This window comes from Geospiza fortis, unplaced genomic scaffold (assembly GCF_000277835.1).
Source record: "Geospiza fortis unplaced genomic scaffold, GeoFor_1.0 scaffold40, whole genome shotgun sequence".
In the NCBI taxonomy this organism is placed as follows: domain Eukaryota; kingdom Metazoa; phylum Chordata; class Aves; order Passeriformes; family Thraupidae; genus Geospiza; species Geospiza fortis.
Window position 1 is genome coordinate 22,420,948 of NW_005054297.1, and position 17,850 is coordinate 22,438,797.

Here is a 17,850-nt window from a genome sequence, read left to right on the forward strand (position 1 = left end):
ATTATCTTAAGCTACTACTTCTTATTGAAGCAAACACATAAATCTCATTAACTCGGGATAAATGTAAAGGAGATATTCTGCTGCTCATCTTACATAAATTGCCTAAATGCTTGTTATCTCCCATTTTTAATTTCTTATTTAGCTGTGACTCAAGAAAGTACTTAACATGTTGTCCATCCATATTATGGACAAACTTAAATATGATCTAATTTGGACTGAAATGCAAGATGATAGAGCAATACATGTTACATTGTCATCCTAAATATAGATTTTTCTTAAAATTGGGACATAACACTGCTAGAGTTTTTGGTTTATCTGTCTAAAAACCTATATGTTTTTATTTATTTCTATAAGCCATTATTTAAACAAAATAAATGTATCTTAATTAACTGCTCTTTTCTATGAATATATAAGCAAAAACTAAAAATAGCTAGTTATTACTACACATGTTTTTTGGCTTTTAATTTGTGTTCTTAAACATATATTCTAACTATTTTGCTGCTTTATGCAACTAAGACTTTGCTTTACTAAGACCCTTCACAAAATGTTCCAAACCTGCACTCAGCCCTTTATTTCTTTTTCACACGAAATTCAAGAGCACTGGGAAGTTTAGTTTATACACTGAGTGACAGGTTGCCCCTACATCTTTGTAGATGTAATGTAAACTTAAAGGGCAGACTTAAAAAATATTGTGAAGTTTGATATCAGAAAATTTATGAAAAAATATTTCAGACGTATTTTGAAGGTGATTTAGGTTGTGGCCTTGGTACGTTATTCTATGCAGAAATGCACTGTCCTGCTCATTTTACATTTCATCCTTATGCTGTAGTCAAGATCTATTGTACTTAAGTATTGCAACACTTCTTGGTAACAAATGCTGAGTACTGCTCCCAGTCCCTGCCAAATTGAATTGGAAGAACTTGGTTAGTTATTCTCACATTTAGATTTTTGCTGTTGAAAAGTGTGAACATTTTTTAAATCCATTAGTTGGGTTTTGACTTCTAAGATTGTAAGGAAAATAGTTTTATGCTTTGCGATATTTCAATGACCAGAGAGAATCCAGAATATCACTGAAATACTTTAAATTTGCCGTGTTTATTCTATAACAAATGTGTGTTTGGTCAAAGTGTAAAATTCTGGAAATCATGACTATAAATTATATGCAATTCTGTATTTTTAAACTATTTTTATGTTAGGCATAGTGTTCTTATTTATGTGTATGCATATTTATATATGTTGATACTTACCTATGCTTTGAAATCAGCGTGCTTGTGTTTATTTGCATTATTACACATTTAAACAAATGCATTTAATGCATCTATTTGAATGTGATGCATTGTATACATGTGAGAACATTACTGTTTTAATGAAAGATCTTGAAGACTAAACACATTATGGCTAAGATTTTCTTATTTGCAAAAGTTATGAAATTAACAGTTATGGTCCCTGCAACATTTTAAATACTATTACAGTAGTATGAAAAGCAAAATACTGATATACACTGTAAAGAAATTATTAAAGAACCATCATGCTCATTATGGGGTTCATAATTTAAAATTTTCTACTATGACTGTATGTAAAATCTCAACCATAACACTAAATTGTCTCTTGGCATTTGATTTATAATTTTAGAGTGTATTCTGCATGTTGAAATGTGATTTAGAGGAGGACGAACCATTCTGAAAAACAAACCAGTTAATTCATAGGATTACAGTCCTACATTGTGAAGTACAATACTTGTTCCTAAATACATTATGAAGATTAAACATATTTATATGTACCTGTATTTTATCTCAGGGTGTCAACTACTTTATGTCCAAAGGCATACTAGATGATTCACCGAAAGAAATAGCTAAGTTTATCTTTTGCACAAGAACACTGAATTGGAAGAAGCTGAGAATCTACCTTGATGAAAGGTAATTAAAATTTCTCTTAAGGCATTTTCTATTAATTTTCAATGTTCAGCCCCACTTAACAATATTTTGAATATAGAGATGCCACTTCAGCGATGTAAAAAGACAAAACAATGCAGCTAGGTAATGGTTCTTCTAAATGTGAACAGTTACTCTGTTCAAGTATTTATGTGACTGTAGCACTTAATAAGAATCCTCAAAAATATCACCTGTAAATGATAAATCTCACATCCTCATAAAATCTTATATAGATATTTTGCTGCTTTTTTGACTTGATGGGTTTTTTCCCTTTCTTGTGGCTCTTATTTAGAAAAAGTAATTATCACTTTACTAAGGGTTGATGGCTTTTTAACTAATATTGAATCATCTAACCATTACTTGGTTGTCTGATATTTCTTGATTGGAAGTTGCACACACCTCCTGACAGGGAAGGGAGCAGCCTCTTGGAGACATCAGGAGCTGCAGAAGGGAACTGTCTGTCTCCACAGTGCTTTCTCTGCCGTCAGGTTGGGGGAGGGCAGTGTCATGGAGGAGAATAGTTACTGCACCTGAATAGGAAGAAAAGAGGGCCTACAGCGCTTCAACAGGAATCCTCTCCTGCTTCTCATCTTCTTCAGCCTGTGCTACTAAAGGAATAAAAAGAGTCTGCAATGTTATCACCACTGGCAGTCCTGTGCAGTAAAACTTGAGATTTATAAATCTTTTAGGCAATAATAAAAATACAAACCATTTAATGGATGAGATTGCAAGTTCATGTTAGTGACTTCTACTGCCATTTATCTTCCCTTCATAAACAGAGTATGATCAGACACTAAAAATAAAAACTACTTTTTTAAATGTTGAAACTCACAAGCAGGGTAAAAATCAGGTGAAACATAGGAAAATGTTCCTAGGTTCACTTCAAATTTGCTTCCAAATTTTTTTCTACTGTCTTTTGCACATCTGACAATATAGGTGTGGTCTGAATCTTTTATATGTGTTTGTGTTCAGTGCAAAGCACTTGAGAACATCACATTCTGGTGGACTTCATGAGCAAATTTTGCCTAGCTGAAGCCTGGTTTTAACAAGACAGTCCTGTAACAGCTTCTACTTAGACATCAAAATGTGTGGCATGCATCAGTCTATTCCCTTTACTGTCTTTTTTAATGGTTTTGTCACAGATTACAGGAATCAAAGCCTCTGTGTAGACCTTGATTGAATATATATACAAACTTTGAGTTCTGATTCATGTATGTTTTTATAGTATTTGGCTACAAATAGGCAAAGAACATGTGTTTATATTATCTTTGTGCTGTTAGTGATAATTTTGCCTTTTAGCAAAAACAAAAGCTCATGCTATTCTAAAGCTTTAATTTTTATTTTTAACATCTACACATTTTCATATTTAAACAGTTAAAAGAAACTTTTCTAATTATATGGGTTTTTGTTCTTCCAGGAGAGATGTTTTGGATGACCTTGTGACGCTGCACAACTTCAGAAATCAGTTCTTGCCAAATGCACTGAGAGAGTTCTTCAGACACATTCATGCTCCTGAGGAGCGTGGGGAGTACCTTGAAACTCTCATAACAAAGTTCTCTCACAGGTTCTGTGCTTGTAATCCTGATTTGATGAGAGAGCTTGGCCTTAGCCCTGGTAAGCAAAAATGAGCATTGGATCAGTCTTTATACTTCTGGATGATGTTACTGTTTCTGATAGCTTTAAAGTCAGCATCTAAACATGTATATCTGAAAGTACAAAATTGAAAAATTTTGTTGAAAATTTTGTTCATTAAAAAAAAAACCAAAAAAGCATACAGATTCTTTTTTTAGCTGATTAGTTTGGTTTATTTCCATGGTATCTTCCATTTTTGTATGTTCTTTGAGCTTTTTTCTTTTCTGAAGTTCCTCTTGCGGAGTTTTACACACTTAACATTTTACCTTGTGGTTAGTCTCACAGAAATGAAAGGGAATATTGGACCACTTACAGTTTAACAAGTATTTCTAATTGATTGGAGGAGGCAATTTTCAGCAGTGGAACTGCTTACATATTTAAAAGATAAGCTTTTGCAGGATGTTGTCTTTAGTTTATACAAACTTCAGGAATCTGTTTAAATGAAAATGTATAAAGCCCTTAGTGGCTTTTGGATTATGTAGAAATATTAAGAGATTTGTAAATTCTCATTTGGCAGTATACTGACATTATTACTTTGAAAGTTGCCATATTAGATTTTATTTCTATGGATACCCTTCTAAGTAGTTGTATGTGTATGTATATATGTATAAAGTTATGAGCCTAGATGACAAAGACCATAAGATTCTTAGACGGGGAAAAATACTTTTAATGATCCCAGTTTCTTTTTTAAACTTTTTTTATTTATTCTCTCTTGTCTAGATGCAGTTTATGTACTGTGTTACTCTTTGATTCTCCTTTCGATTGATCTAACAAGCCCTCACGTGAAGAACAAAATGTCAAAGAGGGAATTCATCCGAAATACGCGACGAGCTGCACAGAATATTAGTGAAGATTTTGTAGGGCACCTTTATGACAACATCTACCTTATTGGCCACGTGGCTGCCTAAAAGCACAATTTGCTAGCACTTAAAATTTGTAATTTTCAAAAACTACATCAATTCAAGATATTAATTATTTTGTAGAGATGGGGGTTATTTTAGTGCTGGTCATTCTAACCTCTGTATGCAATCAAAGTTTGTGTGTGTAAGTGTGTGTATGTGTAAACTACCTTTTCTATCTATTAACTGTGGGAACAGAAGGATTTTTTTTTCATAATTTTTTTTAGTTTTGCACAAAACAATGCCATTAGTCTGACACAGCCATTTATGAATGTTAAACTGACATTACAGTCTAAGCTGAAAAAGTGGTGAATTTGTGCATTAGATCTGCTTGAAACTTTAATAAGTTCATTCTTTTTAGAATACCATGTAATGTGTATATATTTAACTAAAGAGATTTATAATCGTAATTATTTTATTGTAAAGTATTTTAACTAAAATTTCTCCTTTTATCTCTTAAATTAGTGTTTGACTTTTCGTTTGCGTTTTTTTTACAATGCTAACTACCTCAGGTACTTAAGTTAGAGGAACAGTGATCTGAATACTACAATAAAGTTTATTCTAGGACATGATAGAACGCTTGTAAAATACCTAAGCTGATGTTTTATACTATATTTATTAAATTGAATTAGCATGTTGCCAATCTGCTATTCACTCAATTTTAAAGATTACAGGCTCTATTTTAGATGAACCCTGATGCCAATAAAGGGTTATCCAGGGGAAATCATACAGTGTACAGGCAGGTTTACATCATTTACATACACAACCTATTTTGCAGATACTGGTTTTTGGGAAGCAGGACAACTACAATCACCTGTTCAGCACAGTAAGCAAGAAAAAATCTGAACAGGGAAAGTGGTAGGAGTGAGTAACATGTTGCTGCTTTCAACTGGTTCCCTCAGTCTAGAAGTGTCAATGATGGAAATGCCTTGGCAAATGTATACCAGATGACTCGTTGCTAAAGCTGTTAAAAACTGACAGTGCAAGATTAGAGCAGTGACTGTGCAGGATTGGAGAACTGTTTCAGAGTCAGATACTGAATTACTTTCTAAGTCGGTCATGTAGCTAGATTTTAAACAGCTCTAAATTTGTGGAAATACTTGAAAAATTACTTGGTCAGGTTGTGTCTTGGCATGTTCTGAAGTGTGGAGAATATTAGCAGTGGAACTGCTGTGCATGTGCAGGAATTGACTAAGGATTGGTCTAGGTTTTGTTCAGACAGCTCTAGGAGCAGTTGATATAACATGTAGTTGAAGAGGTGTTCCTGATTATGTTTGTTTACATAATATTCAGCTATCAGTAGCATCTGGATACATCATGGTAACAAGTATATTTCTTCTTTTTCCCTACCGTAGTATGAGGTGATGTGGGAAGGTAATTCTTAATCTGTAAAACAGAACTAATCTGAGTTTTTACATAGAAAGCCTATTGCAGAGCCAAGAGTTTAATTCAGGAATGACCCCTCACAGCCATGCCCTGTGCCTATGCTGCTGCTTTCTGTTTAGCACCTAGGGAGTGTTTCCTTTGTTTTAGATGTGAGAAGGACAGTCCATACAAAGGCTACATAAATGATGGGAGGAAAAAGATGTAGCTATTACTATTTCAAATGTTTATAACTCTGCTCCACAAACCAAAATGCATGCAAAAAAAAGTACTTTTCTATTGCAGTACCTTTTATCAAGTGTAAATACCATTGCATTTATGTAGCATACACAGCCAAAGCCAGGAGCCAGCAGTATTGTGGCCATGTTCCAGACAGGTTTACAGTATCACCTGCCTTGCTCAGGATAACTGCTCCACACCCAGTATTATTTCATGTATTGCAGGAAGTCCAAGGATGCGTTCTGCAGTGATCAATTAATCTCAAACACAAATTAAGAGTGTATGGTACAGTGGGGAGCTTTGTTTACGGCACAGGTGTCTGCTGCTGTACTACAGAAAAAAAAAATTGAGAGCTTTTAATGTAATTTGTAAGACCAGTTATAAAGGACAAATATCTCTGGGGTCTTTAAAGTGATTTGAAGTGGAGACAGTAGAATATAGTGAATTTTGAAATTAGAACTTTTCTTGTTAGAAAATAGTTTCTTCTCAAACCACAGATGCAGAGCAAGGTTTAATTCTCTTCTGTTATATGCTTAGGTTGACATTAGTGATACTGGTTTTGGTTTTGCACTAGTAAGAAAGTATGAATTGTTAGTTTGTATTTCTCCTAATTTCCCGTTACCCTGATACAGTACAAAACCTTCAGGCAGACAGAAGATGTTTTTTCTGGAATAGATGAGTACATCTATTAGCAAGGTCTAGAAAAGTTCTAGGCCTGTGTAGCAGCCAAGAAGATAAATTAGAAACAGAATGATACAATTCAAGTTGCCATAAGACAAGGCTAGGGCAAAAGAAAACAAAACCCTAATGACATGCAGATAACAGCATCTGATCTTCACAACAGGATTTTGAGCTGTCTTAGAGGATTAGCACCCAATTCGTTCTCTACATTATGTTACTAACTCAGAGTAGAACAGAAAACAGCAAATACAACATGCCAAGTGTGAATTTCCTCAGAGGCAATCACAAAGTAACTAATTAATACAGACATTTCTTCTGTCCTTTTTCCAGTTTGAGTCTAAAGTGGCTGAGAAGTAATTTTTTGCATTTTAGCAATCTAGACTTTACATGAAGTTAAACAATTTTCTCTCTTAAAAGGAAAAAAAAAAGTCTTAATCAGGTGTAATAGTACCCTTAAAAAGTGACAAAAATTGTCTTGGTTGTCCTCCAAAAACTCTTTAAAAAACAAACTTTTATGCAGTTTTTTCTTCAATGCACTTGGTGTCTCCGTGCACATTTTAAAATAATGATACTTCATTGATCCTTGTGTCACTAAATGATGCAATGTGGAAATAGCTCCTTGATCAAGCACTTCAGAAGACTTAGGCAGAGGATCTCAGGCTGAATTACAAGAGCATGATCATGCTTATACCTGTGAAGTGTTTTCCAAGCTATTGTGATTCCACCACTGCATGTCCTTTGAATTTTGGCCATGTGGTGTTGCCTTAACTCTTAACTGTATGCACTGTACACAGCACTGAAGGAAGAAGTGAGCCTGCAGCCCATCCCTCTGCAAATACTCACTGTTCTGTCCTAAAAGACACTAGAATTTTTCTGAATGGCCATTTCTGAAAGTTTGGTAACTTCAGTATACACAGATGTGACAGAAGGAAATTCTGTTCGTGTTGGAAAAATGAGTGTACCTGTGTCCATGTAAAGTGTCACACAAATCCAGCTCATGTTTGCTTTTATTATAAAGTCTGAGGCTCTGCTTGCATTTATTCAAGGAATATGGCACATATTAGATATTCACATAGCTTAGCTATAGACAGCATCTGATATTATCTGTTTTCTCAGACTCTATTTCTGTCTAGAATACTTTCCATTCAAACTCTAAACAACACATTTATACAGCTTTGACTTTCTAAAATAAATCAAAGCTGCTGCAACATACATTAACCCAAACAAATACAAGTTTGAGACATGTTTGTCAATTTTGAAGCAAGTGAGAAATTTGCATTCAGGAAAAAAATTCAATTTGTTCTCTTTAACCTTTCCCTTTCACCCCCCACACTGGAAAAAGAAAAAATGTAAACAGTTTCAAAATACAGCTTTAAGAAAATAAACTGGCTAGCTGGGCAAATAAATGTTATTATTTCTTCTTCAGTATTCTGCAGTTTATTAATGTTCTTTACATAAACAAGTTTATCAACAAGGAATTGCTCTTTTTCAAAGTGATAATATTTTTGTTCTCTGTGTAAGGATGTCTGTGCAGTATGATACTGTTTATAGCTCTGTTTTTAGAAAACAGGTATTATTTTAAGCACTTAAACAAAATTGAGGTATACCTCCTTGATCATGTTAAAATGTCAAAATTATAATAAGTATTTGGGGAAGTCAGATTTACTTGCCCTCTATTGAATTAGGATTTTTTTTTCCTTTTAAAATATTTCATGGGTGTATTAAAACTAATAAACATTGAGGCTGATGACTTATTCTCTGCCGTTGCAAAATCTCCCACTCTAAGCTCAAAAGCACTATTAAAGTGGGCAAAGAGCAGATTCCTGTGTCTCACATTAGCATGTTATGGTTTATTTTACCTTGAAAGAGAAATACAAGCTTTTATAATCTGCATTTAATAGTGATTTTAGTAAGATAAAATTTTATGTGATAATCTAATATTATTTATGAGATGTTTAAAGTTCAGACTTGCCATGTGTAATTAAATCATAATCAAATAGCTAGCAGTATTTACAGAAGTGTGTCTGTAAAAAACCTGAAAGAGATCACATTGCTTCTTTATCACCTCAGTGTTTTTACTAATATTAATGTTAGTAAATGTGCAGTTTTCCTTTCTTATTCATATAAATATGCTTAGAGAAAATATTTAAATGGAATACTTCCATTTCCTATGTGAATTTTACTTGCAAAAACAAACTTTCTGTACTTAAAATATTAGACAAGCAAAAAAACTTCATTGAAAGAAAAAAGAGGCTCTTAATTTTCAGTTGTGTGTTCACTCATGGACCATAATAGAGAAAACAAGCAAAAAGCACTTTTCTGATTCTCAGCAATCAAAAAAATGCAGTTTTTAAGCTTAAGAATGGTGTATGTGTACCTAACAGAAATCAAGCATGTTTTTGTGAAAACAGTATGGTCAGGATACCAGTTATTTTCAGAGAGAGTATTCATTTGTAAAAGTTAGCTTTCTTCTTGGCAGTGTTGGAGTGGAATGTTGGATTTAATTTAAAATGATTAATGAGATTTTGTCAGACTCCCTGCCTTTACCACCACTGCAGTTTGTCAGCACAACAACCTGGGAAGCCCGGACGCCACTCTGTCGCCCAAAACTGCTTTCCAGGAAAAAATAAACCCCAGTAACTAGTGCCAGGTACGTGTCGATGGTATTGTCTTTCAGCTGTTGAAAGTTTAACTCTAAGCTGGGGCATTTACACGTTCTGAGGAAGTGAACCTCATTTGTTATTTCAATAGTCTGTTTCTGACAGTGGATACCAGTGTGAACTTAAATTTTTAGAGCAAGCATAGCCCTTTTTTTTAACCTTGTGGAAAATCCTATAATCCATGCAGAAGAGAAAGACTTTAAAAGGGAAAAATATGTATCAAATCTTATTTAGCTAAGTTTTTCTGGAGAAAGACCATCTATTCAATCTGAATACTGTATTCTGTTAGGAGGAACTCATCCTCTGAGCATTATGCATGCCAGTAGCCTGCTAAGTGGCAAGGAATGTTCTGTTGGACTTGAGACAGATGCATCAGTGTGTATGCCAAGAGCCAAAACCTGACAGGTTTGCAATGCTTCTCATATATGACCATAACATAAGCAAATGAGTAATTATTTTGAAATGTGAGGTTGACATTGAAAATTATTTACAATTTGTCTTCTTTGCTTTCCTTGTGGAAGTTTGTTCTGTTGGTCTACAGTTCGAACATTGTGTTTTCTTGCACATTAAATACTCAGATTATTTCAATTTCAAAAGCAGCCTTCCCCTTGTGAAAACCATGCCTGCCTGTCTTGTGCAAGTCGTCCTGCAGTCACATAGTGCTGTATCAAAAAACTGACCTTGAATTCACTGCTGTAGATCACTTTATACACCAGTTCCCTCCATTAACTCAGCAGGCAAAAAATCCTGCAGGCATCACAGAGATACAGATGGTGAAAAAGTTTGTATTGCTCTGCTGCACCAGCAGCTCCTTTGAGAGGTGTGATAGCACATGTATTCTTTGCATTACTTTTATCTTAGCTGTTTTTCATATGTTAAAAAATATTTTCACAACTGCAGTTTCCCTGTCTTCATATCCAGAATTCAGGCTAATTGTCATAATTTCATGTAACACAACTGAACTGAAATACATTTTTATAACTGGAGAACTTCTTGAGTTTGCTTGCCTTTTGCAGCATTAATCACCTGCTGATTAATGACAAAACAAATGAGGAAATCACAGAAGTTCTTTTAAAAAGTGCATCTCTCAGCGTGCTTCTTAATAACAATCAAGATGCTGTATTTTTTCACATTAAATGTAACTTCTTGTTTCTATATTCCACTTAGGAATTTATATCAATAAAAGTATTTATTACTGTTCCACACTGTCTGAAGTCTGACAGTACCATTTCTGATTTGTACTAGCAAAAGCTGACTTTCTTGGGATTTTTTCCCATGGAATTGTAGGAAAAAAATACTCAACATTCATCTATTACTGCAAAAATACAATAAGAAATGCTTGAATTTTTTTCCATGTAAATAAGATTTAGATATGTAATAAAATACAGAAGTCACATGATAAGTAATCAGCTTTTGTTAAATTCTTTTTCAACTTTTTAAAAGTAAGATATGATCTCCCTTTCTTGGTATTAAGTCTTCGCAATGTGTGCTGTGCTGCATTACGTATACTGAAAATCACAGCACTTAAAGGGCTAATTTGAAGATCTAAATGAAATATAGACATTATTCTGGCTTCCTATGTAAGGCAGATTTTATTTAAAATCATAAAGTCTCTGAAATGTATTGAAAATTAAATTAGTGATATTTAATAAGTTAAATTGTCACTCATAAATCAAGATGTATAGCCTGAGTCTAAAGACTCAAATTAGTAAAACAAAAAAAAGCAAAGGAAATTTTCTGTGATAAGACTTCATTAAAGCTAAAATTTGTTGGTTTTAATGTAGGTCAAGACAAAAGTTTTGAAGTGAGATGGGTGGTCTCTGTAAGAGGATACCGGGTCCCAGACATATTCATACCTCATCCTCCCTCTTTCCTGCAGTAACATAACAGCTTTTCTGCCCCGCCCAACACATCTGTGCCCCTCCACAGCTGTCCACAGGGAAACAGAGCAGTCTTTCTTTGCAATCTATACCTCTTCCCCCCAAATTAGTAAACAACATGTAATCTTGTTATTTTTAAAATATAAAGTGTTCTCCGTAATATCTTCACAGTGGTTAAATAACAGAGACAAGAGAGATTAGCATTAAGAGGTACTGTCAGTGAGTATCAGTATTTTCTAAGTACAGGCAGTTCTATTATACAAAAGCAATAGAAAAGGAAGCCCATGTTGCAAAGTGGACAGTTTTATGTCAATAGCTTCAATCCATTCCAAAACCATCTGCTAATTAATTTCATGCTAATTAATGATCTTTAGTCTGTTTTAGAAGTTGTTCACCATGAGTTTGAACTAAGAAGAATTTTATACAGAATATGAGATAATACTTGGAGAAGCTTATCTGCATTTTCCTTGCCGCACACCTAACAAGTTACACCCTAGTAAAGTTGTTGCCCTGCCTCTGCCAAAAGCAAATTGGTTAACTCAAGGGAGGAGATTCAGGATATCATTGCCTTGGAAGAAGTAAAGGTTTAGAAGTATCTTAAATGACTCACCTCCTAACAGAGCCATGATCAACACACTGGGTAAGGTAACAAATGTCACTGTGTTACCAACTGAAACAAAGCAGTGTTCTCACATCTTCTTGGATAAAGTATTCTCAATAAAGAAGAGGAGCCAAAAGCAGGCTGAGACTTTGGAGGCTTCATGCTCATTACAAGTAGTGCTAATAATACCATTACCTTGTACAAGTAGTGCCATAAAGCTTTTTACCTCAGGGAAAAGAGAATTAGTCAAATTCAATGATGCAAAGGAGATCTGTAAAATAAATAGCAGAGTCCCACCTGTACAGGTGCAGCAGTATGTTGGTGTAAAGGAAAAGGTGTCTCAGTTTTAGTATGTAACTATATATATTAGATTATAACTATAATTTTCTCAAGCAGTGATTAAAGCACCCATTTGGCTTTACCCCCTTTGTAGCCAGGCCTCAGTACACAAGTGTATCACATAATGGAGCACAGGAGAATTTGTGCGCTAGTAGGCTGATGAGGTAACCTGTCTGCTGTTGCAGGCACTTCTGACAAACTTCTGCCTTTGGTGAATCAGTAGCATTGTAAAACCTTCTGGAAAGACATTTGTCCCTTGCCATATTACAAAGTTTAGAAGGAATACTCAAAGGCAGGAGGAAGCCAGGTTATGGTGTGGAAGGGCTGAGGTGTTGACACTTTCAATACATACAGTGTATTTCTATCCCCCTTTCTTCCCTTTTCACTTTCTTCATTTCCAGACAAGATTGTTTATATTAGTCTTAACAATCATTTAACCCGGAATACAAAAAAAGCCCTAGCAAAACAAACTGAATCTTTGAGGGTAAAAAAAGCGTGTGAGCTTTCACAGTTTTTCCGCAACATTAAAATAACAATAAAATTATTAAGTATTTACAGAATCTTCAGATACTACTTTAATTTTTATATTTTATATGGTATTTTGACTGGAGATTGTCAGTTAATACACAGTTATCACTCATAATGTCAGTCTTACACAACACAAATCAAGGCACTATTCAGAGAAAAGCCTCCATAATATATTGCTATGAAAAACAATACATTGTATCCACAAGAATAAAGCTGTAATTGATGAAGCATTCTCTTATATGGTGATAAGCATAAATTATTATATAAAAATGAAACTGCCTTTAAACAAGGACATGATCCCATCCATTTTAAACACAAGTCCTTAAAAGGGGAAGGTCTTAGATGTAAACCCAATCCCTATTCTTCTGACCATACACATCTTTAAACACACTAAGTTTCTGAGAAGGCAGTGACACAATTTTGCAACTATTTATATCTCCAAAGTCCAGTCAGCTTGGAAGGTCATCACCAAAAACCACTCTCCTGACCTGAGTAGGTTTTGGCTTCGGCTCCTTATAGGATTTGTTTTGACAGATAACAACCACAGAGTGAAATGACCAAATACCAGGTTTATTCTTGATGCAAAAACTTACACAACAAATGCAGTAATTTCAAAAAAAAAAAAAAAATTGTCCCTGACAATAGTGCCATAGAGGCAATGCAGTCCACAATGTCTTTCCTAAGCAAAATCAATACTCTGGTCCTCAATTTTACAAGTTTGTTCGGCAGGTTTTACCAGCTGGGAAAAGCTCCTCTGGATGCTTTTTCCTAGAGCGCAGCTTCTGCTCTCTGAGCATCATTGCCCAGGCTTTCCTCAATGCTCACTATGCAGAAGAAGGAGCCACTATTTTGGATCATAGCAGCATGAGAACAGCTCTCAATTTCTGCAGTACCAACCAGTCCTCTATTTCAGTGGAACTCCTAATTTATACCAGCACAGATTATGTCCTTCTCTTGTAAGTCCAGAAACTTGATTATCTTTCTCCTACGTTGATGTGCAACTATTCTTTCTGCATTACTGGGATGTTCAAAACTGTTGCACCGTTCATTTTATGGGTTCCTTGTTCACACATGTCCTTTTGCAAGAAAAAGACTCAGTGTCAGAAAGAGAGAGCACAAACTCCGTGCTGTGCAGAGCTCTTATTATCAAAAGATCATTAAAAAAAAAAAAAACAAACAGAACAAAACAGCAGAGTGCATTTGCAAGGACCTATCCCTAGATACAAAATATGTTTCAAATTAAGACTAGAAATGACTGCAACATAAAGAATACTTTGCTGGCTAGAAAATCTGGTAAACTCATGTCTTTTACAGATATATCTATTGCATTGTATTTTATAGTGGTCAGGTTTCATGCTTTCAGCCACATATTCTTGAAATTGTCTCTCTGACTGTAAGCATAATATTTTATGTTTTTTATAAATCTTTGACTTGCTTAGACACTTTTTTCTTTCTGTTTTCCAGTATTTCTCTTGCTGATATTAAAACATACAATGTACCATAACTTTCTAACAATACCTTCTACTTTTCCACTGTGATTTCCTGACTTGTCAGAATCTTTCTAGGTGCGGTCTCCCTTAGGCATATAGAAAAAAAATTTGTAACTACTCCAAAATTGACAGGGTTTATACATATATATTTATGCCTTGTATATATCCTAGGCTCCTGGTCTGCTTTCTTGCCAGCATGATTGATTGACTGTGTCCTGAAAGTTGTTTATGAAACCCGGCAGGCCCCGTATTTGTACATTTCTGCAAACGCCCCAAGAAAAGCCAGCGCCCGGTGATCTCGCCGTTGGCTCTATTCCTGCAGCCTCAGACAGGAGAACTGTCACGGCGGTGCTTATAACTAACGCCGCCGGCGAGCTACCCTTCTTCTTCCTCCTCCTCCTCCTCCTCCTGCTGGCCTCGGGCTGCAGATGAGCCCCCTCAGGCGGAGGGTTTGCAGGACGGCGGCAAAGCGGAGCGGCCCCCGGGGATTGCCGGGGCGACCCGGGAGAATTAATCAGCTTGTCCTTGCTTAGGATCCCCGGAGGCGGGGGGATGGCGTGGGGGGGAATGAGATGGGTTTTGTTTTTTCTTCTGTTTCAGGAGGGTCGCCTGTTCCCCCAGAGTGACAAACGGGTCACTTCACAGCCGCGTCACCTGGAGCAAAAATAAAATGACGACAAGTTGCCCGCGGGTTAAGAAGGCTTCGTCCGATGTTTAATTTATGTTAGAGTCCCGCCCCGCCTCGCCCGTCTCCACCTGCCAGGGCCAGGGCCGGGAGAATCCCTGCCCTCCCCCCCATCCGGGGCTCTTTTCCATGTGGATCCCATTATCATCATTTGCTCCTAGTATAAGGGGGATTAAGGCGATTAGAATGAAAATAATTAAATGGTTTTTCAATTCACCCCTTCATGCAAGGGGAAAGAGAGGGAGAGACAGAGAAGGGAATCTATCTGGAGAAACAGAGATAGGGGCTGTGATTCCCTTTTGAAAGGGATGACTTTTAAAGAAACGGAAGGAAAGGGGGAAGCCCTCGCAACTGTCAAGTGTTTTCCAAACACTAGATTAATGCTGGCCAGACCTTTGTTGCAGCGTGGCCCTACTGTTTTCAGATAGGTTTTCCAACCTGTAATTGTTAAATCCCAGCACTGAATAATGAAATCAAAATAAAAACAAAAAATTCTCGGACGCTTTGGGGTTTTGTTGTTATTTTGGAGGTAGGAAGGTGAAAAAAATCTTTTGGGGGTCGAGTAGTTTATTTCTTTGTTGACTTTGTTGTTTGTTTGGTTTTTTTCCCTGTTACAAGCGAAATTTCTCTATTTCATCATTTGGAATACAGCCCTATTCCTGATGAAGGGATTTAAACATTTAAAAATAACAGACGGCTTTTAATCTGATAAAGGGATAATCGTTTCGTCAGCTTCTCTTCTTTTTCAGTTAAAGTGCTCTAACAAAACTGCTTATATCCATATTCACACAGTCACACTTTGCGTTCATTTAGGTATCTTTATAAATCCATACCTCTGTATTTACTGTTTTCGTTTGCACGGATAAATTAAGATATTAAATCCGTGTCCGAGAAAAGGCAAAAATTCAAAGATAATTAGTTACAAGTGCCTTTGCTTTCTTCTCTTTCTCTCTTCCCCCCGCCCCCCAAGGTAACATTAATATTCCAGAGTATATTAAAATACAGTTGTCCACCTGGGGAAATTCGCGTGAGATATTTTCAAAGACAGAAGGAGATCTTCCCAAGGACAGTGGAAGTTGCTCTGATGGTCGCGCCATCCGATGTTGCCAGCGGTGCCTCGGTGCCTGCCAGCCCTGCCGCGGGGCTGGCCGGGGCAGGATCGGGACTGCCGGCAGCGCTGCCTCGCCACGAAACCCCTTCTGCCCTTGCCCGGAGAGGCAAAAAAGTCACTGCAACCAGTCTGTTAACTTCAAATGTGCAGAGACGGCGACATAACACATCCCTTCACAGCTCACAAGGAACTAAATTAAAATTTAACCCCCCTGAAAGGAGCGCTGCTGATGGGGGAGGAAGGCGAGCCGGAGATATGCAGAAAATGCGAAGTTTACAGCCCTAATGCCTCTGGTACCTGAAGGCACAGCGCCGGAGTGGCTAATTCCTTTTACTAATTACTTGACAACAAGCAGATCAAAAAGCAAATCTTGTAGGAAGGACTTCAGGATCTGCAGGAGAGAATAACATTCCTGTGCTCCTTGCATACCCGAAAATCCTAACATAAATATTGTGGATGGTCTGCTCTCACCGGCTTTAAACGCGTCTGCCCACAGGCAACGCTGCGGTTTGGTTTTAAAAGTTCTTCTATATGTGGAAAATTGCCCTGCGGGGTGCTGTTATTTTTAAAATCGTAGATCTTTTAGAGTAAAATTTAAGTATAGACGTTTCTTTGAATCAACGAGGAGGAGAAATCCCGCTTGTTGTCGAAAGTTAATTTTCAGCTATTAGAGAAGTTTATAACTTCAAATATTTTTCTTTCCTCTATAAACATTATTGGCCTGCTTTCATAGTTACTAAAAGACTTATCCGTGAGATCGAAGGCTGAAATCCGGCATTCATCTGGCTCTAACTCCTTTAGTAAATGCTTGTTCCTACCACGCAGCGCCCTTTGCCCGCTGGGTCTCGCCGCCAGCCCGGCAGTGTAATTCCTACCCTCCGAAGCGCTCATTAATGCCAAACCTGCGGCTGCGAGGCGCTTCTCAGTTACCAATAAAACCTTTACTGCCACTCGCCTCGAAGCGTCTTTAGAGAACGCGCTTGTGGGCGCCCGGTGCCTGAGCGCCGCTCTGCCTAATGCCTCCCTTCCTGATCGCATTACCGGCCGCTCCCCCGGCACTATTTATGGGCAATAAAAGCTCCCCAGCCCCGGCCGGGCCGGGCTCTCCTCCGGTCAGGACGCAGGGCAGGTGACCGAACCCGCGGTTTTTCTTTTTCCCCTCTTCAATGCCGAACAGAAAATTCCTCGACTTTCCTCCCCTTAATTTCTTCCCGAAGTCACGCATGGAGCCTCGGAGCGGACGCGGAGTGCCCGCGGTGGCCGGCAGCAAAGGGAGCGCGGGGCAGGGCGGAGAAGGAGGACGGGAGGCGCCTTACACGTGACAAGCTGACTGACTGTTTGCAGATGGATGACACTGATATGTCTTGTTCGTAAAGTCTTGAAATCAACTTTATAATTCTCCAGGAGATATAAACATACCTTAAAACTCATGCAGAGTAAAGTCCCTCTGTTCTCCCTTAAGGACATGCTGTACATTTTACCATTAGTCCTGCCTCAGAGCATCAGCTTGCAGATGCATAGGTTATTTTTGAAATGAAAAAAAAAAAAATATATATATATATTTTAATCACAAACACACACACACACACACACACAGAAAAACTCCCACGACAAAACAAACGAGTCCAAACAAAAAGTTCCAAACAACAACTACACAACCCCAACAGAGACCAAATCTCATTTACCTTTCGTGGCCGGGAAGGTTGCTATGGTCCTCCCTTCTGGCGGATGGGGTCTCCTCGGAGATCCCCGTCTCGTCCGCTCCGTGTGTCCCCTAGAAGGACACGAGGCGCGCACCCCGCGGCGGCCCC

The 17,850-nt window shown here is 37.2% G+C and overlaps 1 protein-coding gene across 3 annotated transcripts in view; it reads left to right on the top strand.

Annotated features, from left to right (window-relative positions):
• The window catches only part of FBXO8 (F-box protein 8), a 19,443-nt gene extending 8,838 nt beyond the window's left edge, over positions 1–10,605 (top strand). For 2 of the 3 annotated variants that reach the window (XM_031063318.1, XM_005415548.2), the window contains exons 4-6: positions 1,798–1,916; positions 3,349–3,545; positions 4,284–10,605. In XM_031063318.1, coding sequence (XP_030919178.1) covers positions 1,798–1,916; positions 3,349–3,545; positions 4,284–4,471 — 504 coding nt within the window. In that variant the 3' untranslated portion in view covers positions 4,472–10,605. The remainder of the gene's footprint in view (positions 1–1,797; positions 1,917–3,348; positions 3,546–4,283) is intronic. The other variant, XM_031063395.1, reaches the window with a different exon arrangement.
• The last annotated feature ends 7,245 nt before the right edge of the window (positions 10,606–17,850 follow it).